The sequence below is a fragment of the Poecile atricapillus genome, chromosome W (genome assembly GCF_030490865.1).
Source record: "Poecile atricapillus isolate bPoeAtr1 chromosome W, bPoeAtr1.hap1, whole genome shotgun sequence".
Taxonomy (NCBI): Eukaryota; Metazoa; Chordata; class Aves; order Passeriformes; family Paridae; genus Poecile; species Poecile atricapillus.
The window spans coordinates 33,021,774-33,039,343 of record NC_081288.1 but is presented as its reverse complement, the minus strand read 5'-3'; the positions used below and the strand labels follow the sequence as shown (position 1 = coordinate 33,039,343).

Below are 17,570 nucleotides of genomic sequence, written 5' to 3'. Positions count from 1 at the left end.
GGAATCCTTTACTGTGGTAAAAGTCACCAGGCTTTTTACTTGGTTTTCCTGTTACTTAGATTTTAAGGCAGTGGAACAAAAATCCCACATTCCCACTGAAACTTGCCCATCAAAACATTTAGACTCTGCAAGCATATTTGTAAATACACATCTTTTCACCTTCCAGTTTCCCTTATTATGGTATATTTTCTTGAGCTTGAACACAGCTTCCAACCTGGCAGTGAAGCCAAGTATTATAGAGTCAGTATACCATAAATTCATCAACAAATACAGACCAGCACTAAGAATTACAAAAGAAGGAGCCCAAGACTCAGCAATGGAGTCATAAATTCACTCCAGTGAAAAGCTGCAGAAATCATGACCTGTTGCTGCAGAATCAAAGTTCAAGCATGAGTTTCCACCCCACCGTTCCTCCAGATTTTAACGATCTGATTCTTTCTACAAATGTGTTCAAAAAGCATTTCTATCCCCTCAAAAAGCTGCTTATATTTTTGCTGGCCAGCAAAAAGCAACTTTCAACAATCAAGCTGGTTTTGCCCCTGAAGCTGAAGAGCTCCACACCAAGGTGTGGTCTGCAGCCAACCAACTGCACTGCTTTAGCAGCCTGCTAAAAAAAAGGTGACTCTGCTTGTCTTTACACAGCAGCATCCCAAGAGGCTGAATTAACAACAACCCTTCCAGAGTTTCTACCACGCAGAAGTCTCTCCTGAGCTTTCACATATTCCCAACCAAAAGGCCTAAACACAACTGAATCTTCTAACCACTTTCCTAGCTCCCCTGAAAGATCTCCATCTTCCTCTGCTTCATGTGTTTTGATCTTAGGCAGCTGTGGGAAGTTTCTCCCCACACAAAATCCCTCCTGTTCTATGTGGTTTTCATTCACTCTAAGAACAGCACAAGGCTCTTGTACATTACAGAAAAGGATGGAATGCATCTAGGCTGGAGCACGACTGTCACATTTCTACTTTTCCCACATTTCTCAAGTCAGACATAGAAAGACTCTGAAGCAAATTTTTTGGTTTCTCTCAGTAAACAAACAAAAAGGAAAAAAAAAATCCCAGAGGCAGAGATTGATTCTGTTCATATTTTCTATTCAAAATATTCTCATTCCAAACAGTTACACTGATGAGGAGAAACAGGGAGTCCAGAGGCTCTGTTCATATGGAATTGTTGCAGCAGTTGTTTTTGGTTTTTTTTTGAGAAAGCAACTCTCAAGTTCAAACCAGAAAAGCAGGTCAGTGCTTTGTATGAACCACATTTGTAGCCCAAAGCCTTTTACAGTGACAAGAACAAGTTAAATCATTTAGTTGGCTTTTGGGAAATAAGAACTGAATTTTAAGAAAACTCCATGACAATGCAAATGTAGAACTTCCTGGGTTAGTTAAAAGAGAATATGAAACATAGATCACTACTTCTGGAGTAGAGGGATGAAGTTTTTTCACTTGACAGTTAATCAAGACAAGACATTTTTATAAAGGAGACAATTCTTCATTCACATATAGAGCTGTAACTAGATAAAAGCAAACAAATCTTCCTAATGATGACTAAGCTACCATATTGTGACAGAATTTGATTCCTTGTCTCAGGAAAGAAGTAGAGGAATTCAGGACACAACCTTTTTCTCTGAACAGCTGGAAAAATTCGGTAAGATACTGAAGCATTTGAGGGGTGGAGAATTTATTAGGGTGTTTAAGACAAAAAATTCCTAAATATTGGAAGGCATAATTCCTGCTTAGAAGAAATAATCTTTGAAATACGAGATAGAAAGGGAAGAAAAGTTAGAGAGAGGCCAGCAAAAATGGAGAGATGCAAACAAAATCACAACAAAAAAAAAAGTCTGGAGCCTACATGAACTGTACAAGAAACTTTCTGTCCCAGTACAGAAAATATGAATAAATATTTATAGTAATATATATTGGCCTCTTAGTTAGAGCTGTTTGGCTTATAATAAAGACAGTCTTCCATTCTAAGCAGACTAAATCACATAACTAACAGAACACTTCAGAGCAATGGAGGGTCAGATGGAGTAATGGAGAAGTGAGGTTTGTTAGGTGTAGCAGGAGTTCAGCTTCTTCCACCAAAAGCTGAAGGCAGGGAGAGAAAAAAAGGCCAGAAAAACTACAGCTGTCTCAAAAAATACTTTTTCTTAGTTGGATACCTGGCTTGAAGGTCTGAATGTCCCTTAGAACAGCAGTGAACTCCCAGTGCTTCCCAGGATATGGGCAGGGGCAGAGATGTGCTACAGGCTTCTACCAGCATTATTTGCCTTTTAAAACCCACATGTAAGGGTGCCTTGAATATTAAAATGTGTCAACCAAATTAGTAAAAGTGAAATAGATCACTGTGGGATGAAATATTGTAATGCATCATATAATATTGCTACAATGCCAGATAAACTTTGTCTCCTCATTTGATCACACATACTCTCTCAGAGAGACAGATGCACTCGCACACCAACTGTGCAATACCGTATGTGTAAAGATGTTCCAGCACCCCAGTGCTGTATTGGATAAGGACTTGGCTGCTGACACTACAAGTGGGCAAATAAAACTGAGTTGAAGTTGAGTCCAGCCATTACCCTCACTGTGGAGTTCAAACTTTAGAGAGAAAAATGCAAGAACAAGAGAGATAGAAAAAGAAACCAAAATGGCTTATAAAGACCATCAGATATGCAATCAAATGCAACAATTAGTTATGTTTTTACAGCAACATTTGATACATAAAATCCTCACAAGTTTTTGCATCTTCCTTTTTCTTTGAAGGAAACAAGAATAAACTTCAATATCACATAAATGCTGTTTCTCTTGAACAAAAAAATAAAAGATAAAAAAATACATTGTTACTCCTCTGTTTAAACTTTATTTACAAATAGCTGGATATCTCTAATCTAGACATAAAAGCTCTTTCCATGATTAATGTTAGTAAGCTATGGATGATCTGAGCCCATGTCTCACAAAAAAATACAATAGTTTTGCTTGGTTTCAATAAACATTTTAAAATATACTAGATTTTGCCAAGTGTTACAATCATTGTCCAAACTGAATAGTAGTCTGAGTGCTGAATGAAGTGCATCAACAGAAATAGTAAATTTTAGTGTAACATTTCTTTGTCACTCACGATAGCCAGTTATCCTTGCAAGTCATTAAAGCAAGTATCACACACTCGGACAGGCTTCTTGGAAGAAGGAGTTAAGGCATTCTTTGCTGAGCACTCGGCACAAAAGATATTTCCACACTGTCTACAGTGATGCTGCAAAAAAAGAAGAAACATACATGCTGAATATCAGTGGCAGAGAGTGATCACCAATAGAGATCTCACTATCATGTCAAGTCAACTCTCAGCCAAATCAACTCTCATGTTTCAAAAATTAGTCTTAATTTTTAACTGGCATCCTTTCTAAAGGGTATATGAGTAAACCATTCAGAAGTGCTTCACTGAGTCAAGAGAATATACCAGTTTCAGAAAACAGAGGGTTAAGTTCATCCTTCTCTTGAAATTTTCTCTTGAACTCGTTCTGGTCAGATAAAAATGGTTTTCTTATATGTAATTACCTGCTTTCACATTGAGAAGTATCCTTGAATCAAAGGATCCAGCAGCCTTTGTTCAGAGATTACCCAAAGAACATCACCAATATAGTGCAGGCCAGGGAGAATCACCTAAGACTATATCAAGGAGCTCTGCAAAAATGAACCTCACAAATATCCCTCATCTACTTCATTGCCAAATCACTTGTTGGAGGGGTGCTCATCTCTGGATGAAGGGCAGACCCTGCCAATTGTAGCTAACATCTTAGCTGACCACCAGTTTTTCAAGCAAGGTCTGACTACAGACCTGAAACACATCCAATTGTTTCTTCTGTTCCATGTTTATAAATGTGAAGTCACAAAGCACCAGATCATGGTGATGCCTCATCTTTTCACACATACTTAATTTCAACCAATTTACATTCCTTTTATACCCATAAATCTAGTTCAGATTGGTTATAAATATATTTTCTGTAAATAAGCTTACAGCAGTGTAGTTTTGCCTGCTTGCAAAATAGGGATGGAAGCATTTTAACACTGTTTATAAAAACTGATGATGTTCAAATGGAAAAAGAATCATGAATAAAGTAAGTTCCACAGCCCTTATTTTTAATATGTTAAAGCATTTCAAACAATAACAATATTCTGAGATGTCCTGAGAATCACAGCACTATTCAGGCCATTTTCTCAATCGAAGAATTTGAAAACAATAAAAATAGAAAATTGCCACAGACACAGAGTAGAACACACCTACCCTTCTTACTGTCACCGAAAAGCCTTTTCCACAGGCCATACAATTCTGCACCTCGTTGTCTTCTGCCCACTTCCTGTTGAGAGCTTGTGTGTGTTTGATCTATACAGAAAATGTAAAAAATAGCATCAGGCTTTTAAAAAATGCATGTCTAATTCCATCTAATATCCTCTATTTCCACAGCATGCACTACCCATTGCAAAATAAAAGCACCAATTCTGTCATGATACTCAGGGCTTATGTTTGTTCAGAGAGGAAACCTTCCAAGATTCAAAACTATAAGCAGATTTAATAACACACAGAAGTATAACCCTCACACATCACAAACATAACACCTTAATTCATCTAGAAAGGCAACCCACCACCGATCTGACACAAATTTGAATTTCTCCTAAGGTCCCAGACAGAGAATCAAGAGGTTTAACAGCTTCAAATCAAATTATACCTGCAATGACTGGTTTTCTCGGCCAAGTTCCTGCATTGCAGCAGTTGTATTGTCCAGCTTTTTCTTCATTTCTACAAGTTTGGCTTGAAGCTTTTCAATTTCTCCCTCACTTTTTATACACCTGAGGTAAAATAATAACTAGTCAGCTCAAAGCATTTATGACAATGTAGACTGTATGCCCTTGGGCTGATTGTCACTCTGAGAAGTTACCTGCTTAAAATCCAGCCAAAATAATCCTTGTTCTGAAAAGTTCTTAATTAGGAACACATTCTGTTGTATCTGTTTAACAATCAGTTAAAGATTATACTGTCATTGCTCCCAAGTATCTGCAGTTTATCAATACCTGGAGTTACACCCCAAACCAGGGACAGTGCTGAATGCTGTCCCTCAACAGCAAGCCCTGATAAATACCCCTGTGCAACAGGAGACTCTCACAAGCCAGCTACCACAGATCAGGTCAGGCAACAGAGCAGAAAAGAAGCCTTTTTATTCTATCAAGGCCACCTCCCATCAGCTGAAACTCAGTTAACTGCTCAAAACCAAATTGCAAAGGGTATTTTTCTGCCAAGCTGTAAACAGCTACTGGATGAGTTCAACTCAGTACGGGAAGGGATTGCCAAAGAAAGAGGATCTCACTTGAACTGATCCCATGCTTTTTCAAGGTTTACTGCTCAAAAGTCAATCAACAAGCTTGACAGTACCAACAAAAGTTTTCCCCTCTGCTTTCACCAAACACATCAGGAAATAAGGATAAAGAAAGCTTCCTGTTTCACAGGTGTTTCTTCTACCCTGGAAATCACTGCATTCAGGTAGCTCCCGCTGCCTTGCAAGGCCTCCTGCTGCCTGAAGGAAAAGCACTCTGCTTACCTAAGACTTAAATATATTGTAGAGACAACAGCAGGACTGGAGAAAATGAGACTGCAGGTTTTCAGGAGGGAGAAAATGCCTCCTTTGTGAACTTTAGTCTATCTAATCCAATTACATATTCAGCCTCCTAACACAAAGAAGTGGGCCCACCTAGGAGCTCCTATGTAAACCCTGTGTTACTTAAGGGGTCTCTTCCAAGCTTCTGGCATGTATCTGAACTGAATCAAGGCATGGGAGCCTCAGAGTGATGGAGAAGCACAGTTAGGTCAGGTAAGAAAAGTTCTCTCTGCCAGGCCTCACAAGGTTGACACAACAGATGAGAAGCCATGGCCTATATACCTGAAATCTCAGAGGAGCCCAGTGGATTTAGAAGGCTCTTAGTGGTAGACATAAATCTTTGAGAGCAAGCACAGAGCTGTGGCTTTGGTGATAAGTAAAGATCCTGATAAGCCTGCCTTATTTTCTACAGAACAATCAGAAAAAGCACAGCTGGTTCACAAAACCTCTTGCTGTGCTTTGGCAGGGATGACAGAAGGTTGCACTCTGGAACCTGCACCCATAGCCACTAAGAACAAATACAGATTTAAATAAAGCATGAATATAGAATCCCAAATCAACTTAAACAAGTTTTCATTCTTGGTTCATTTAATTTCTCAAACTACACTTCCACAACATCATGACCACAGCTTACCTCTCCAGCAATGCTCTTCTCTCATCCTGATTATTCTGAACTGTTGCTTCCAAGACAGCATTGTCCCCACGTAAATCATCTGTCTGTTTCTCCAGCTCGCTCACTCGTCTTTGACTGCTTTGCCACTCTTTCTTCATGGTAGCCAGGTTTTCATTCAGGGCTGTGACCTGCATGGTGAGCTTAGTCTCCTTTTCCTCATGTTTCCGTTTTTCCTCTTCTTTGTCTTTTTTCTCTGTGTGCTATAAAAACAATGGAAAAATGAAAAACAAGCTTCCAAACATTCTTTCCCTCTTCCCTACATTTAACTGAGGCAAAGAATCTTACTGTAATAGAATCACTTTTAATCAACATGCTCTACTAGACAAGGCTGTCGCCTCACTCAATTTTCCTATACCATTAAAGGCTTCAAAGATTTTTGATCTTGTAATTTAAAACTCATGTAAAGTGAAACTAAAGTCAACCCATTGCTTCTTTTCTGTCCCTGGAAGAATCCAAAGGCATGTTCACAAAACAGCAGTCTTATTCTCTTTAACATACTAACCAGTTTGGCTTCAATTTCACCACATTCTTTCTTCAGCTCCTCTTCTCTTTTTTTCAGCTGATCTTTGATAGCTTGATGTTTTTGTTTCTCCTGTTCCAGAGTTGAATTCGCATTATCTATTTTGCTTTGCAGTTCTAATTTCTGTTGAATCAATAGCTGGTTTGCATCCTTGAGATTTGTCACCTCCTGTTAGGATACAAAGTTAAAGTAGCAGTACTGAAAGTGTAAATGGATTTAAATTCAAAAATACTGTAATCCTTTCCTAGGAGAGGACAGCAATAATTTTTAGTTTTATCACTGGAAGAAAGGATGATTTTATAGAGCAAAGTATCAGTGATCTTCATGATCACTGATTATATTATGATAAACATTCAATTTTAAAATTTTAAAAATACTTTTAATGTATGTTTCTGCTAAAGTACAGAGGAAGATCTATTGAATTGTTTTCTACCATTCCTTGAAAAGACACATCCATTGTCATTTCCTAGGTGCTGTTCAAAAATTTACTTCATATTGTTCTCTGGCTGCAATAATGAGGTTAAAAACTACATAAATGAAAATGTAAAACTCGATGCTGATGGAAGAAAGTTAGTTTCTATCAGTCTTCAATGTATAAAAAATTACTCTGTTTTAAGCAAGTGGGATGATATAAATAATGGCTTTACTTGCTCTTCTGTGACTGAACTCAAGCAGAATAGTAAGTTTAATTCATAGAAATCATTTTCCTTAAAATTACACAGCCAAGCATATAGCTACTAAAAGATTAATAGGGATGGACCATTTTCCATAAATCAAAATTCACAATACAGGTTAAAAGCAAAGCAAAGACAGTGAAAAGAACATATCTTCAGAACAAGAGGATGCCCTACAGACACATCCATTCCTTGCTAGGAAATGGGAAACAGAATTTAAGTCTTTAGGAGACTTTCAGTCTGATTGCTTGTAGGGAGATGAAGAAATTACTATTAAGCTGATATTGGTTTGCACACCTTTTACATTTTTATAAATTTTTTTCTTTAGGCTAGAGATTTCAGGGATAACAAGAATTAAAATACCTTTCCCCAAGCACAGAGTGCTCGAGAGAAACAAAGTGCAGACTTACACCTAAAAATTATAGACCATTTTCTAAACAGTGGAGAACAAAAGAACATCTGAAGGTCACGAGTTATCATATTATTCTCTTTTTATTAGTGTATAGGGAATTGTACCTGTATTTATACTTTTGCAACAATTTTAACTAAGTGTGTTTAAGATGCAAATATAACTGCTAATAGTACATTATGGAAAACAAACTGCAGCCTTTTAGGAATGCTATAGAGATTAAAAACCAGAATATGTAGAGTGTGGCAAGAAGCAGTTTTACTGCAGACTAAAAATTATTTCATTAAAGCCTCCCAACTTTAATCCTTTAGAGAGCTCAACTGATTATTATGATCTTGAAGGAGAGTTTGTCTTTTATGAGGCTCCTGACATTTGCCTTTTAGGAGGCTTCCCCAGCTGTGACTTTTTAAGACATTTTAAGAAACAACACGAAGGGAGTTTCAACTCCACCATGCATCCTTGAGAAGTCCCAGATGTGCCTAGAATATCTGGAAAACTTCACCATTGTGACTCTTTTGGACAGCTTTTCATTTCAGAATAGTCAAGCAGGGATATGCAGAGTGAATATACAGTAGAACTGAAGAAAAACCAGGACATACAACCCATCCTGAAGCTAAGACAAGCTATGCAGCCCACCTGGCTCACTAGGCCTGGTGCTTAAGGATCATCACCAACCAAGATATCATTGCTGAGGAAGCTCAATAAAATCTGGGTTTTGGTTCCCTTACCTGTAATACCAATATTTACAGTAACCATCTTTGCAAAGCCATTCCAGATAACATCTACCGAGTGAGTGGACACATACTTCTCATCAGATAACCAAACACATGAGGAAAACTTAGTTTGTCTCAATGTACCTTCTCAAATTCTTGCTTGCAGACTCTAAGCTCTTCACCCAGCTTGGCACCTTCTTTTTCAAGTCTACTCCTTATTTCCTGGAGCTCTGCCGTTTTACATTTTTCATTAGCCAAATCTTTGTCTTTCAAAATCTTGAAGAGAAACAGAAGTGCTAGAAAAGTTACAAAGTTCACAAAATACAAAACCCAACCAATTAAAAAACATCTAGGGCCCAAAAACTACTCAGTGGCTTTGTAATTATGGGGAAACAACTGCCATATATCCATCCACAGTTTGTAAAGCAATTAGCAGCATGATTGCAGTTATAGATTTAAAACTAATAATGTTTTCCCACCTATCTAGCCACAAACTTGCCTAGAACAAATTAACAGCATATTCTGAACCAAAGTCACTACAATTGTCTCTTTTTGAAGTCTTTTCACCAGAGGTTCAGTAAAATTGTCATTGTTATGCGCTATAACATTGTTATGCTCTCATATTAGGGATGTAATAGAAAATAATAAAGGGTGCCTGCATGGGGTGGATGTGAAATCTCCTGTGCTGAGATTTTAAAAGGCAGAAGCATTTACCCTGTCATTCTGAAGATCTTGTAGCATTTTGGTCTTCTCACCCAGCTGCTGCTCTTTCTTTGATGCATCCTGCTCCAGTGTAGACTTAGCTTTCTTCAGTTCCTGAATCTGTTGATTATTGCTAGCAATTCGATTCCTGCTGGAAACTAATTCTTCTTGGGCTAGAGCAAGTTTTTCTTCTGTGGACTAATTAAAAAGAGAGTTCTGCAAGTTATCTGTCAGTATAAAAATTTCAGATACTAAACAGCCACTTAAACATTTCCAAGTAGAAAAATTGTTAACTAGAGTGCAACATTTAGCTTCCTGTGTTGACAGAACATTACGAAAACTTCTGGTTTACAAGGTTATCCCAAGTAAAAAGAAACTAAGCCAGCATCATTTCCAGGAACAAAATCCTACTGTACATATTCCAGCTTGCATCATTACACAGACAAAAGGTGAAAACACGCAGAAAGGCAGAAAACAAAAGGTAACTGACAAAAAGAGAATACACTTGAATTTGCTCACACAAATTAATTTTATTATCTAGGCAAATCAAGTGTTCTATAACTCTAGACAGCTGTTACTTAGGAAGCAGTGAAGCTATAGTTTGAAGATTTCAAAAATCATTCAATGCTACTTTTCACCAATGACTTAATAATGTTAGTGCTAGGACAACTGTAAATTTTTTTTAAATTCTGAAGTGAAATGTTTAAGATAAAAATGCTAATATCAGGATAAAATGTTTCACAGTTTTTGCTGCATAAGCATTGTAAACATTAAGTTTAAACTTTCATTTAAAATCCAGAGATGATACTTTATTTGCTTCTAACTCTCACCATTAGCTAGAAAAAGAACCTTGATTTATCTCTCTGAAACAGGTCACAAAATCCCAAGAAACAAACCAAGACTTGCACCCAAAGCGAAAGCTCATTCTGTTGGCTTACAGCAAAGCCAAACTTTGGAGGACTTTTTGAGTTGATATTCTGAAGGTATTTTAAACATTCTAGCTTAGTTAAAGACTAGTTCCACTTGAAAACAAGAAAAAAAAAAACTCATCTTCCACTTTCCCAAAATACTGGTATTTTATGGAAATTTTTGATGCTATGATACAGAAGGTGAGCTGAGATTCATTATTAGTAATAAGTGTATTGCCTTCATTGAAGCAGTAAAGATTTAAATTCTTTCAAGATAAGCTCCATTTTTCTTCAAGTTCTTGCTTAAATATTACTCAAACCTCTTGTTGAAGGTTAGTGGTCTTACAAGGAACTATAAGTAGAATTTTCATTTCATTCAATTATGCATATGCTTAAGTCTCTCCCATGTTGATTTAAAAGCTAATTCATTTCTGATGCCTCATGACCCTCCTTTGTTGCTTGTAGAGTCAGACTTAATTTGAAACAGCAGTGATGGAACACTGCTGATTCAACAGCATTTTCAACAATCCCCATGACTCTAAAAAATTCACACCAGCTTTTAAAATTAATTTTCAGACAAATTACTTGCTTTCTGAGATATTAGAGTTTACTACTTAATACTTTTAAAGGTGTTGACTCAGAATTTTTTGTTAAAAAAAAAAAATGGGAGGCACTTTTGCAGTTTTGAGGTTTCAGTAGGGTGAGTATTTCAGAAAGCAAAATTATCTCCCTCTGTTCCATTGTGTGCAGTGGAATACCATATTTTCCTAATGTTGAGGAAGGATAGGAAGTCCAGCATCATCATATAATATCTTCACAGGAAAACCCAACAGTCTCTGAAGTTTTAGAAAGAATATAGTAAAGCCACAGCTTTTATTCAAATTTGTTTCCAGCAGAAGAAATGTGGTTCCATCAAACTTGCTAGCACCAGATGATGAAATTTGATGAAGTGGATAGTGACATCCACACACAGTGGGTACTTCGCTCTCAACACACCCCTCATAGTGTCTGCACTGTACAGGTTATCTCACTGCATCTGTACTGAGGCTGACAAGAACAAAAGAGGTCATTCAGTACTTATTTGTGTAAATAAAAGAGAAATGCTAGGTTGACTGGTACAGAGTTTAAATAAATAAAAATATTAAAAAATTACAGTTTGATTCATTAAAGCTTGGGCTGTGCCAGTGCAAATCATAGCACCAGCATCACAACTGGTCCTAGCAGAGTGGTAGGACCTAGATTCATTCATTTTGCACATGAAGTGCAAAAACAATCATTTGACTCTGTGCTCCCTCATCCCAGTCCACAAGGATCAACATTAAATTATTCACAGATGCTAACCTGATTTCTCTTCACTCCCTACGAAAAAGAGTTTGACTGACTGTATCTAACTTGGGGTTCTCAGAACTGAGGTCTGGCAAGTGTGAGTTCTGTTCCAGAACATCCACTGAATATATGCTGACAGCAATGCCAACATTGGAGACAAAGAAACGTTCTTTCAAAAACACAGAAGAAACCAGGACTGACTACAAAAAGCACAAATGCCAAAACTCAAGAATACTTGGCAGAGCTCAGGAGATCACATTCACAGAAAGTATTCTCACACTAAGTCAAAATCAAGGCAAAAATAACAGTTTGTATATTTTTATTAACTCTTCTATATAAATAATATCTTTTTCCCACTAAAAGAAATTATGTGAATATACACACACACACACAGATATTTGTATAAATATGTGTGTATGTACAAAAATTATTTAGGTTTTTTTTAATTATATATATCCTTTTTTTATCAAAAACTACAGCTTTAACAAACACTGAAATTCTACCCTATTTCTTTTTGCAGTCACAAAGACAAAAGCTTGTGTGAAAGTTACCGTTAAGAGACATTTTTAAATCAAACTAAATTTGCAGCAGAGTATCCATAAAATTATAACTCCATTCCCACTTCTGATTTTATTCTTTATTCTTTTTTTTTTTTTTTTTTTTTTTTTTTTTTTTATGACGAGACTTCTCCAGTTTCCTCTGCGGGACTCGGAGCTTCACGGTTCGCAGCTGGGCGCAGCCCTCCGGCTCGGGCTCTCTGCCGGTGCCGATGGCAGCGGCTCTGCCTCGGGCAGCGCCGGCTCTCCCACCGCAAAAGTGCCCCGATCCTCACCTCAGTGCCCACCTCCGCTCAGCCAGAGCTGAGCCGTGGATCCCAGCAGGGATTTTCCCGACAGTGCCAGCAGATGGTGCTCAGAGCACGGCCCAACTCCCGCCGTGCCCTCCCAGGAACCACGCCGCCTCACCAGCCCTTCATGATCCATCCCTACGCCTGGAACCTTGGCCCCGCCAACAGCACGGTGCCACAGCACCATGTTTAAGTTGTGTTTAAGGACGTTTAAGTTTTCCCTTCTAAATCTAGCATTGCTAGGATGTCACGATATGGCCTGGCTAGGCCTGTTCTGGACAATGCTGGGCTCCTGGCTCAACACTGCTCGGCACAGAGTTCATATCTCTGCTAAAAATCCTGCACTGAAAGACCCCCAAGCTGACCCCTACATACAGACAAGTTTTAAAACTTCTACGGCTGCCTACTAAGAAGATTAAGATCAATCTAAAGCTCAGCCTGCCCATCAGCCTTGGTTCCAAACTTCAGTCAAAACACACAGCCCTGGCTCAAATGAGCTACTTTTATTAAGCAGTAGTATTAAGTATTAACTTGCCCAAGGCAAAAAAAATCATGCAGACAACTGATTTTGAATAGGCTGTTAAATTCTACTATAAAGTTCTTCTGCCTTCAGTGGCATTTTGATATTCACCTCTCAAGACTAACATTGTCACTCTGAGGCTGTCTGAATGTGCTCTGTTCTTTTGTGGTTTTCTAAGACAAGTTATTGTTGGTTGTATTGAGGTTGCACAGCCATGATTAAAGTTCAGCTCCCCACCTTTTCCCTCTTACAGAATAAAAGAAAAAAAAAAAGTGGCATCAATTAGACCTCACTAATCCTAATTAACATATGTTTTTTTACAAAATTTTTAGATCAAGCAAACACCTTCCAAATTGGTACACCAGTCAGTACCTAGGACCCCAGTCTTCTTCAGGTTCTGTAGGCTCCACAGAAACATCATAAATCAAGTTACCTGATTGCAAACCTTAAAAATCCTGTTTCCCCATTGCCATCACCTTATTTGACCTTTTTGCACAGAGTGCTCCCTCACTCTTGCTACCATCTCCATCGGGTCTAAATACATCTGAGACACTTACTGTCTTATTTTGTACTTGCCAGAAGCAGAGGTCATCAAAGTACTTGAGTAACAATACTTATTCACAACTACTTTGCAACAAGTGATTCTTTAATGAAAACTATACCAAAAAAAAACCCAAGTTACCAAACACATGCAGTGCTCCTACAGGTCACTCCGTTACCAAATGGTGATTTAAATGTATTGCAGGAAATAAACTCACAGATGTATATGTGCAATAGTAATACACTGAAAGAAAAAATATGCTTAAACCACCACTGCTTGTTAATCATGCGGAAATTCTCCATAATTTAATGTAGCAATTCAACCATGGTGCACAGAAAGTAAAGCTTCAATAACCTGCAGGAAAACATGGCAGGTAATTTAATACTACAGAGGAGCGAGTCTAATAAAATTGCAGTGGCCTATATGTAAAGGAGGTATTTCTCTGTTTCTTAAAATAACCTGAGCCTGGAGTTCAGTCTCTGTGGCACAGTATGTCCTGGGACTAACTGAAGTACCGCCTTAGTACTGACACAAAGCAGAAGGGCAGAAAAAAGGGCTAAAAAACACCTTTTTTACCTGACTGGCTCAATTCTCAGCAATACCTCTTTGAAGGCACTGCACACTAATCCAAAATCAGATAACTTCAGTTTAGGAATAGCAAAAACTTCGAGGACTAAATTCTGGCACTTGTATTCCAAGGAGGTCTGTAAGACTACTGTTTCTATTAGTTCAACATCTCCTAACATCTACCATCAGCCAGGAATATTCTACTTAAATCATCTGGAAGACAGCAGTTACTCACATGGTGTCAGACCTTGCCCTAATTAGGTATGCTATATAAATTAGTTGAAAGCTACAGTATATAACAAGAAAAAGCAACATTAAAGAAATAACTCTTTAATGAATATAAAACTAAATCACCTTTCACTTTGCTGCTGCAGAAATTCAAAGGGTATTTCAGGTAAACTGGTAAATATGTTTGCCTTTAAATTAGTTTCAGAATTTCCTTTGTCTTGGGGAAAGGGATTAAACTAAAGCACTAAATTCTATATATAGCAGAAGAGATTTTTTTTTTTTCACTTATACAGTTCTTGCATGGTTTCTTGGTCTTCAAAATGAAAACATCCCACTAAGTCACACATGACATTAAAATGACTGCAAGTACCTTGAGGTCTTGCCTGGTTGCCAGCAGCTCAGACTCTTTCCCATAAAGATCCAGCTGCAGCTTCTCCATGTTTTCTTTATGTTTATCATGGGCCTTCTGTAAGTCTGCAAGCTTGCCCTTCTCTGCTTTAAGCTCCTGTGCTGACAAAATAGACTGCTGTTGTAGTTTATTCTCCAGCTCTGCCTGAAACATAAGCATAGAAAGTTTCAGTTAAAGTTACAGACAGTAAAGTTAGCTTAAGTATTTCAATAAAATGCATTTCTACTGCAAGAAGAGAATTTTATTCTTCTTGTGGAGTAACAGGTCAGTAATTTTGTATTTGTGATTTTACAGGAACATTTTATAACTAATTTAACAACAAAATTTAATTCATGACAAAAGACTAAATGAATTAGTGTGTTATATTAAGAACAAACACTAAATATTGGAATAGTGTTTCCATGTGTGTTGGTTTTGGCTGAGGTAGAATTTCCTTCATAGTAGCTAGTATGGGGGCTGTCTTTTGGATTTGTGGTGGGAACAGTGTTGTTGTCAAAGGACGTTTCAGCTACTGTTTAGCAGCACTCACACAGAGCCAAGGCCTTTTCTGCTTCTCACACCACCCCACCAGCAAGAAATCTGAAGATGCACAAGATTTTGGAAAGGACACAGACAGGACAGCCGATTCCACTGACCAAAGGGATATTCCATACCATATGACATCATGCCTAGCATATGGAGATGGCAGAAGAAGAAAGGGAAGGGAGTTTGGGGTGATGGCGTTTGTCTTCCCAAGTCACTGAGCAGCTCTGTGGTGCGGAGTTGATCGCTGGGTTAAACCACAACACCAAGACCTAAGGTTTCCACAGGCTGTCTAAAGCACAAATATGGATATGTAGCAGTGGGCAGCCAAAGCTGGAGCCATATTTAACAGTGCATGGCACACAGCACAACATTCCCTAATGTCGTTAGACATTTGAACTCTTTCCATTATGGTTTATGAGTTTCATACTGTTAGTCAGATAAATTCTTTTGGTATAATATGAGAAGTCTTGGTTTAAAACTGCCATGGACATTTTGAAACGCTGCAGAGATTGTCTAAAAATACTCTCACAAAATTCTACTGCTTTACAAGAAAATGGCAGGTCTTGCTTTGCTCCTGAAGCAAAAAGCCCACATTCAGTCTAGCTTATTTTATCCCTTTATTAAAATCAAATTCCTATGGAATTCATATTTCAGCACTAGTTCTTTTCATTACTGCTGTTGATGTTGTTGTTTCTATCTCCAACAGCATTTGAAGACCTTACTTCCACATCCTGACCTAATCATTTCCAACAAGACTACAGCAAACAGAGTTTATCACAAAGTTATTAACATAAAAGCCTCAGTATTTATCAGAGGAATTTACATTCATTTTCTTATAAGAGTAAGAAAGGACAGTCTTACCTTTTCTAAAAGAGCAGTTTTTAATTCAGCTTGCAGTGTCTCACCATGTTTTTTCTTCTGCTCAAAAGATTCCTTTAACTCTCTCAGCTTTCCCTGGAGATGTTGCTCGCTTTTTTCTTTTTCCTTCAGAAGACCCTGGATTTCCAGTACTTGTGCTCTTGCTGAATCAAGGTCTATAGACAACTGCTTAGAAATCTGTATTCAAAAATATTAAGTAACTGTATATAATTTAAACTTCAATCACTATTTGTACATGCTGTTCACAGAATCAGACCATCCCACAGTGCCACTGCTGTTTCAGAGATATGTGGTTGAACACTAGCAAATCGATTTTCAGAACTACTGTAACACATTCAAATAATCTGTTATTCCAAATTTACTACCTAGAGATCAAGAGCAGTCTTTTTTTATCCATTCTAAATTAAGATCAGCAACTTTTCTCACACCAGCAGTGGTTTGGGCTCTCCTGCTGCCAACTGCAGCACACACCAAGCTCATCCTTCTGCACTTTCCACTGAGCACTACAGCACTTCAGCTGAATGAGTGAGGAGCCAGGGAAGCAGCAGCAATAGTCACAGAGCAATTACCATTACACCTGCAAACCCCTTTCAGACAGTAAGCGTCCATCACAGTCTATCAAACTATGTCCACTGATCAAATCCTTCCTGATTCCTTTAGGGAACAGAAGATGGCTTGGGTAAAGAAATCCATGAAAGCAGACATGTCCTTCAGGCTGCCAGATACACTGCATGGTCTGAATGTTCATCTTTGAAAAAGAAGTACATTTGGTCCTCATGTAGTCACAAGAAAATGACTTACAAAAGTTTGGAAAAGCAATTCAGTCCTTGAAGGGTATCTGAGAATGTCCTGTCAACTACACTGAGAACATGCTAAATAAGACTGAGAATAAAATTGATCTAAGGATATGAAATAACAACTTTTATTGTATGGAAGTACAAAAGAAAATGGGGGCACAGTAATACCAAGTAACCGTTTCACTAATGAAAAAACCTGAAGGACTAAAATCCCCTGCTACGGTATGTGGAGCACAGAAAACTAAGACTAAAACCTATATTTTAAAGCTTCACATTACCCTCTAGGAAAGTTTTAGTATCACCTTATTTCAGTGCCAAAGATAGTTTACAATTTGAGAATTGAAACTTCTTTATCTCTCATCAGTCCCAGCAGGTCTGGGACTGAAAATCAATCTTTTAAACATTTTTTTATTATTTGTTTTTAGATTTTTGAAAATAAGCAGACAACTTACCCCCTCCTTTTTCTCCAGCGAATTTTTCAATTCATTCCTCTCTTTAGCTACAGACTCTGTTTGTATCTGAAGTTGGTGTTTTAATTCTTGGCAAGATTTTTCCTAAAAAACATAAGACAAGGAAATATTCCTGTTAGCTTCTCAGACCACATACAGAGTATTTTTGCAGGAGTTACATATCCTTAAAAGCAACATTTTAATTTTCAATGAAAAATCATACCTTCTCATCTGCAGAC

General features: G+C 37.8%; 1 protein-coding gene across 3 annotated transcripts in view; it reads right to left on the bottom strand.

The window, feature by feature from the left end:
• Positions 1 to 1,856: 1,856 nt before the first annotated feature.
• LOC131591622 (early endosome antigen 1-like) overlaps positions 1,857 to 17,570 on the bottom strand; it is a 60,481-nt gene continuing 44,767 nt past the window's right edge. For all 3 annotated transcript variants that reach the window (XM_058862506.1, XM_058862507.1, XM_058862508.1), the window contains 10 exons: positions 17,335 to 17,436; positions 16,068 to 16,262; positions 14,643 to 14,825; positions 9,348 to 9,533; positions 8,778 to 8,909; positions 6,820 to 7,005; positions 6,279 to 6,517; positions 4,721 to 4,841; positions 4,279 to 4,377; positions 1,857 to 3,249 (listed from right to left, as the gene is read on the bottom strand). In XM_058862506.1, the coding sequence (XP_058718489.1) occupies positions 3,127 to 3,249; positions 4,279 to 4,377; positions 4,721 to 4,841; positions 6,279 to 6,517; positions 6,820 to 7,005; positions 8,778 to 8,909; positions 9,348 to 9,533; positions 14,643 to 14,825; positions 16,068 to 16,262; positions 17,335 to 17,436 (1,566 nt within the window). In that variant the 3' untranslated portion in view covers positions 1,857 to 3,126. The remainder of the gene's footprint in view (positions 3,250 to 4,278; positions 4,378 to 4,720; positions 4,842 to 6,278; positions 6,518 to 6,819; positions 7,006 to 8,777; positions 8,910 to 9,347; positions 9,534 to 14,642; positions 14,826 to 16,067; positions 16,263 to 17,334; positions 17,437 to 17,570) is intronic.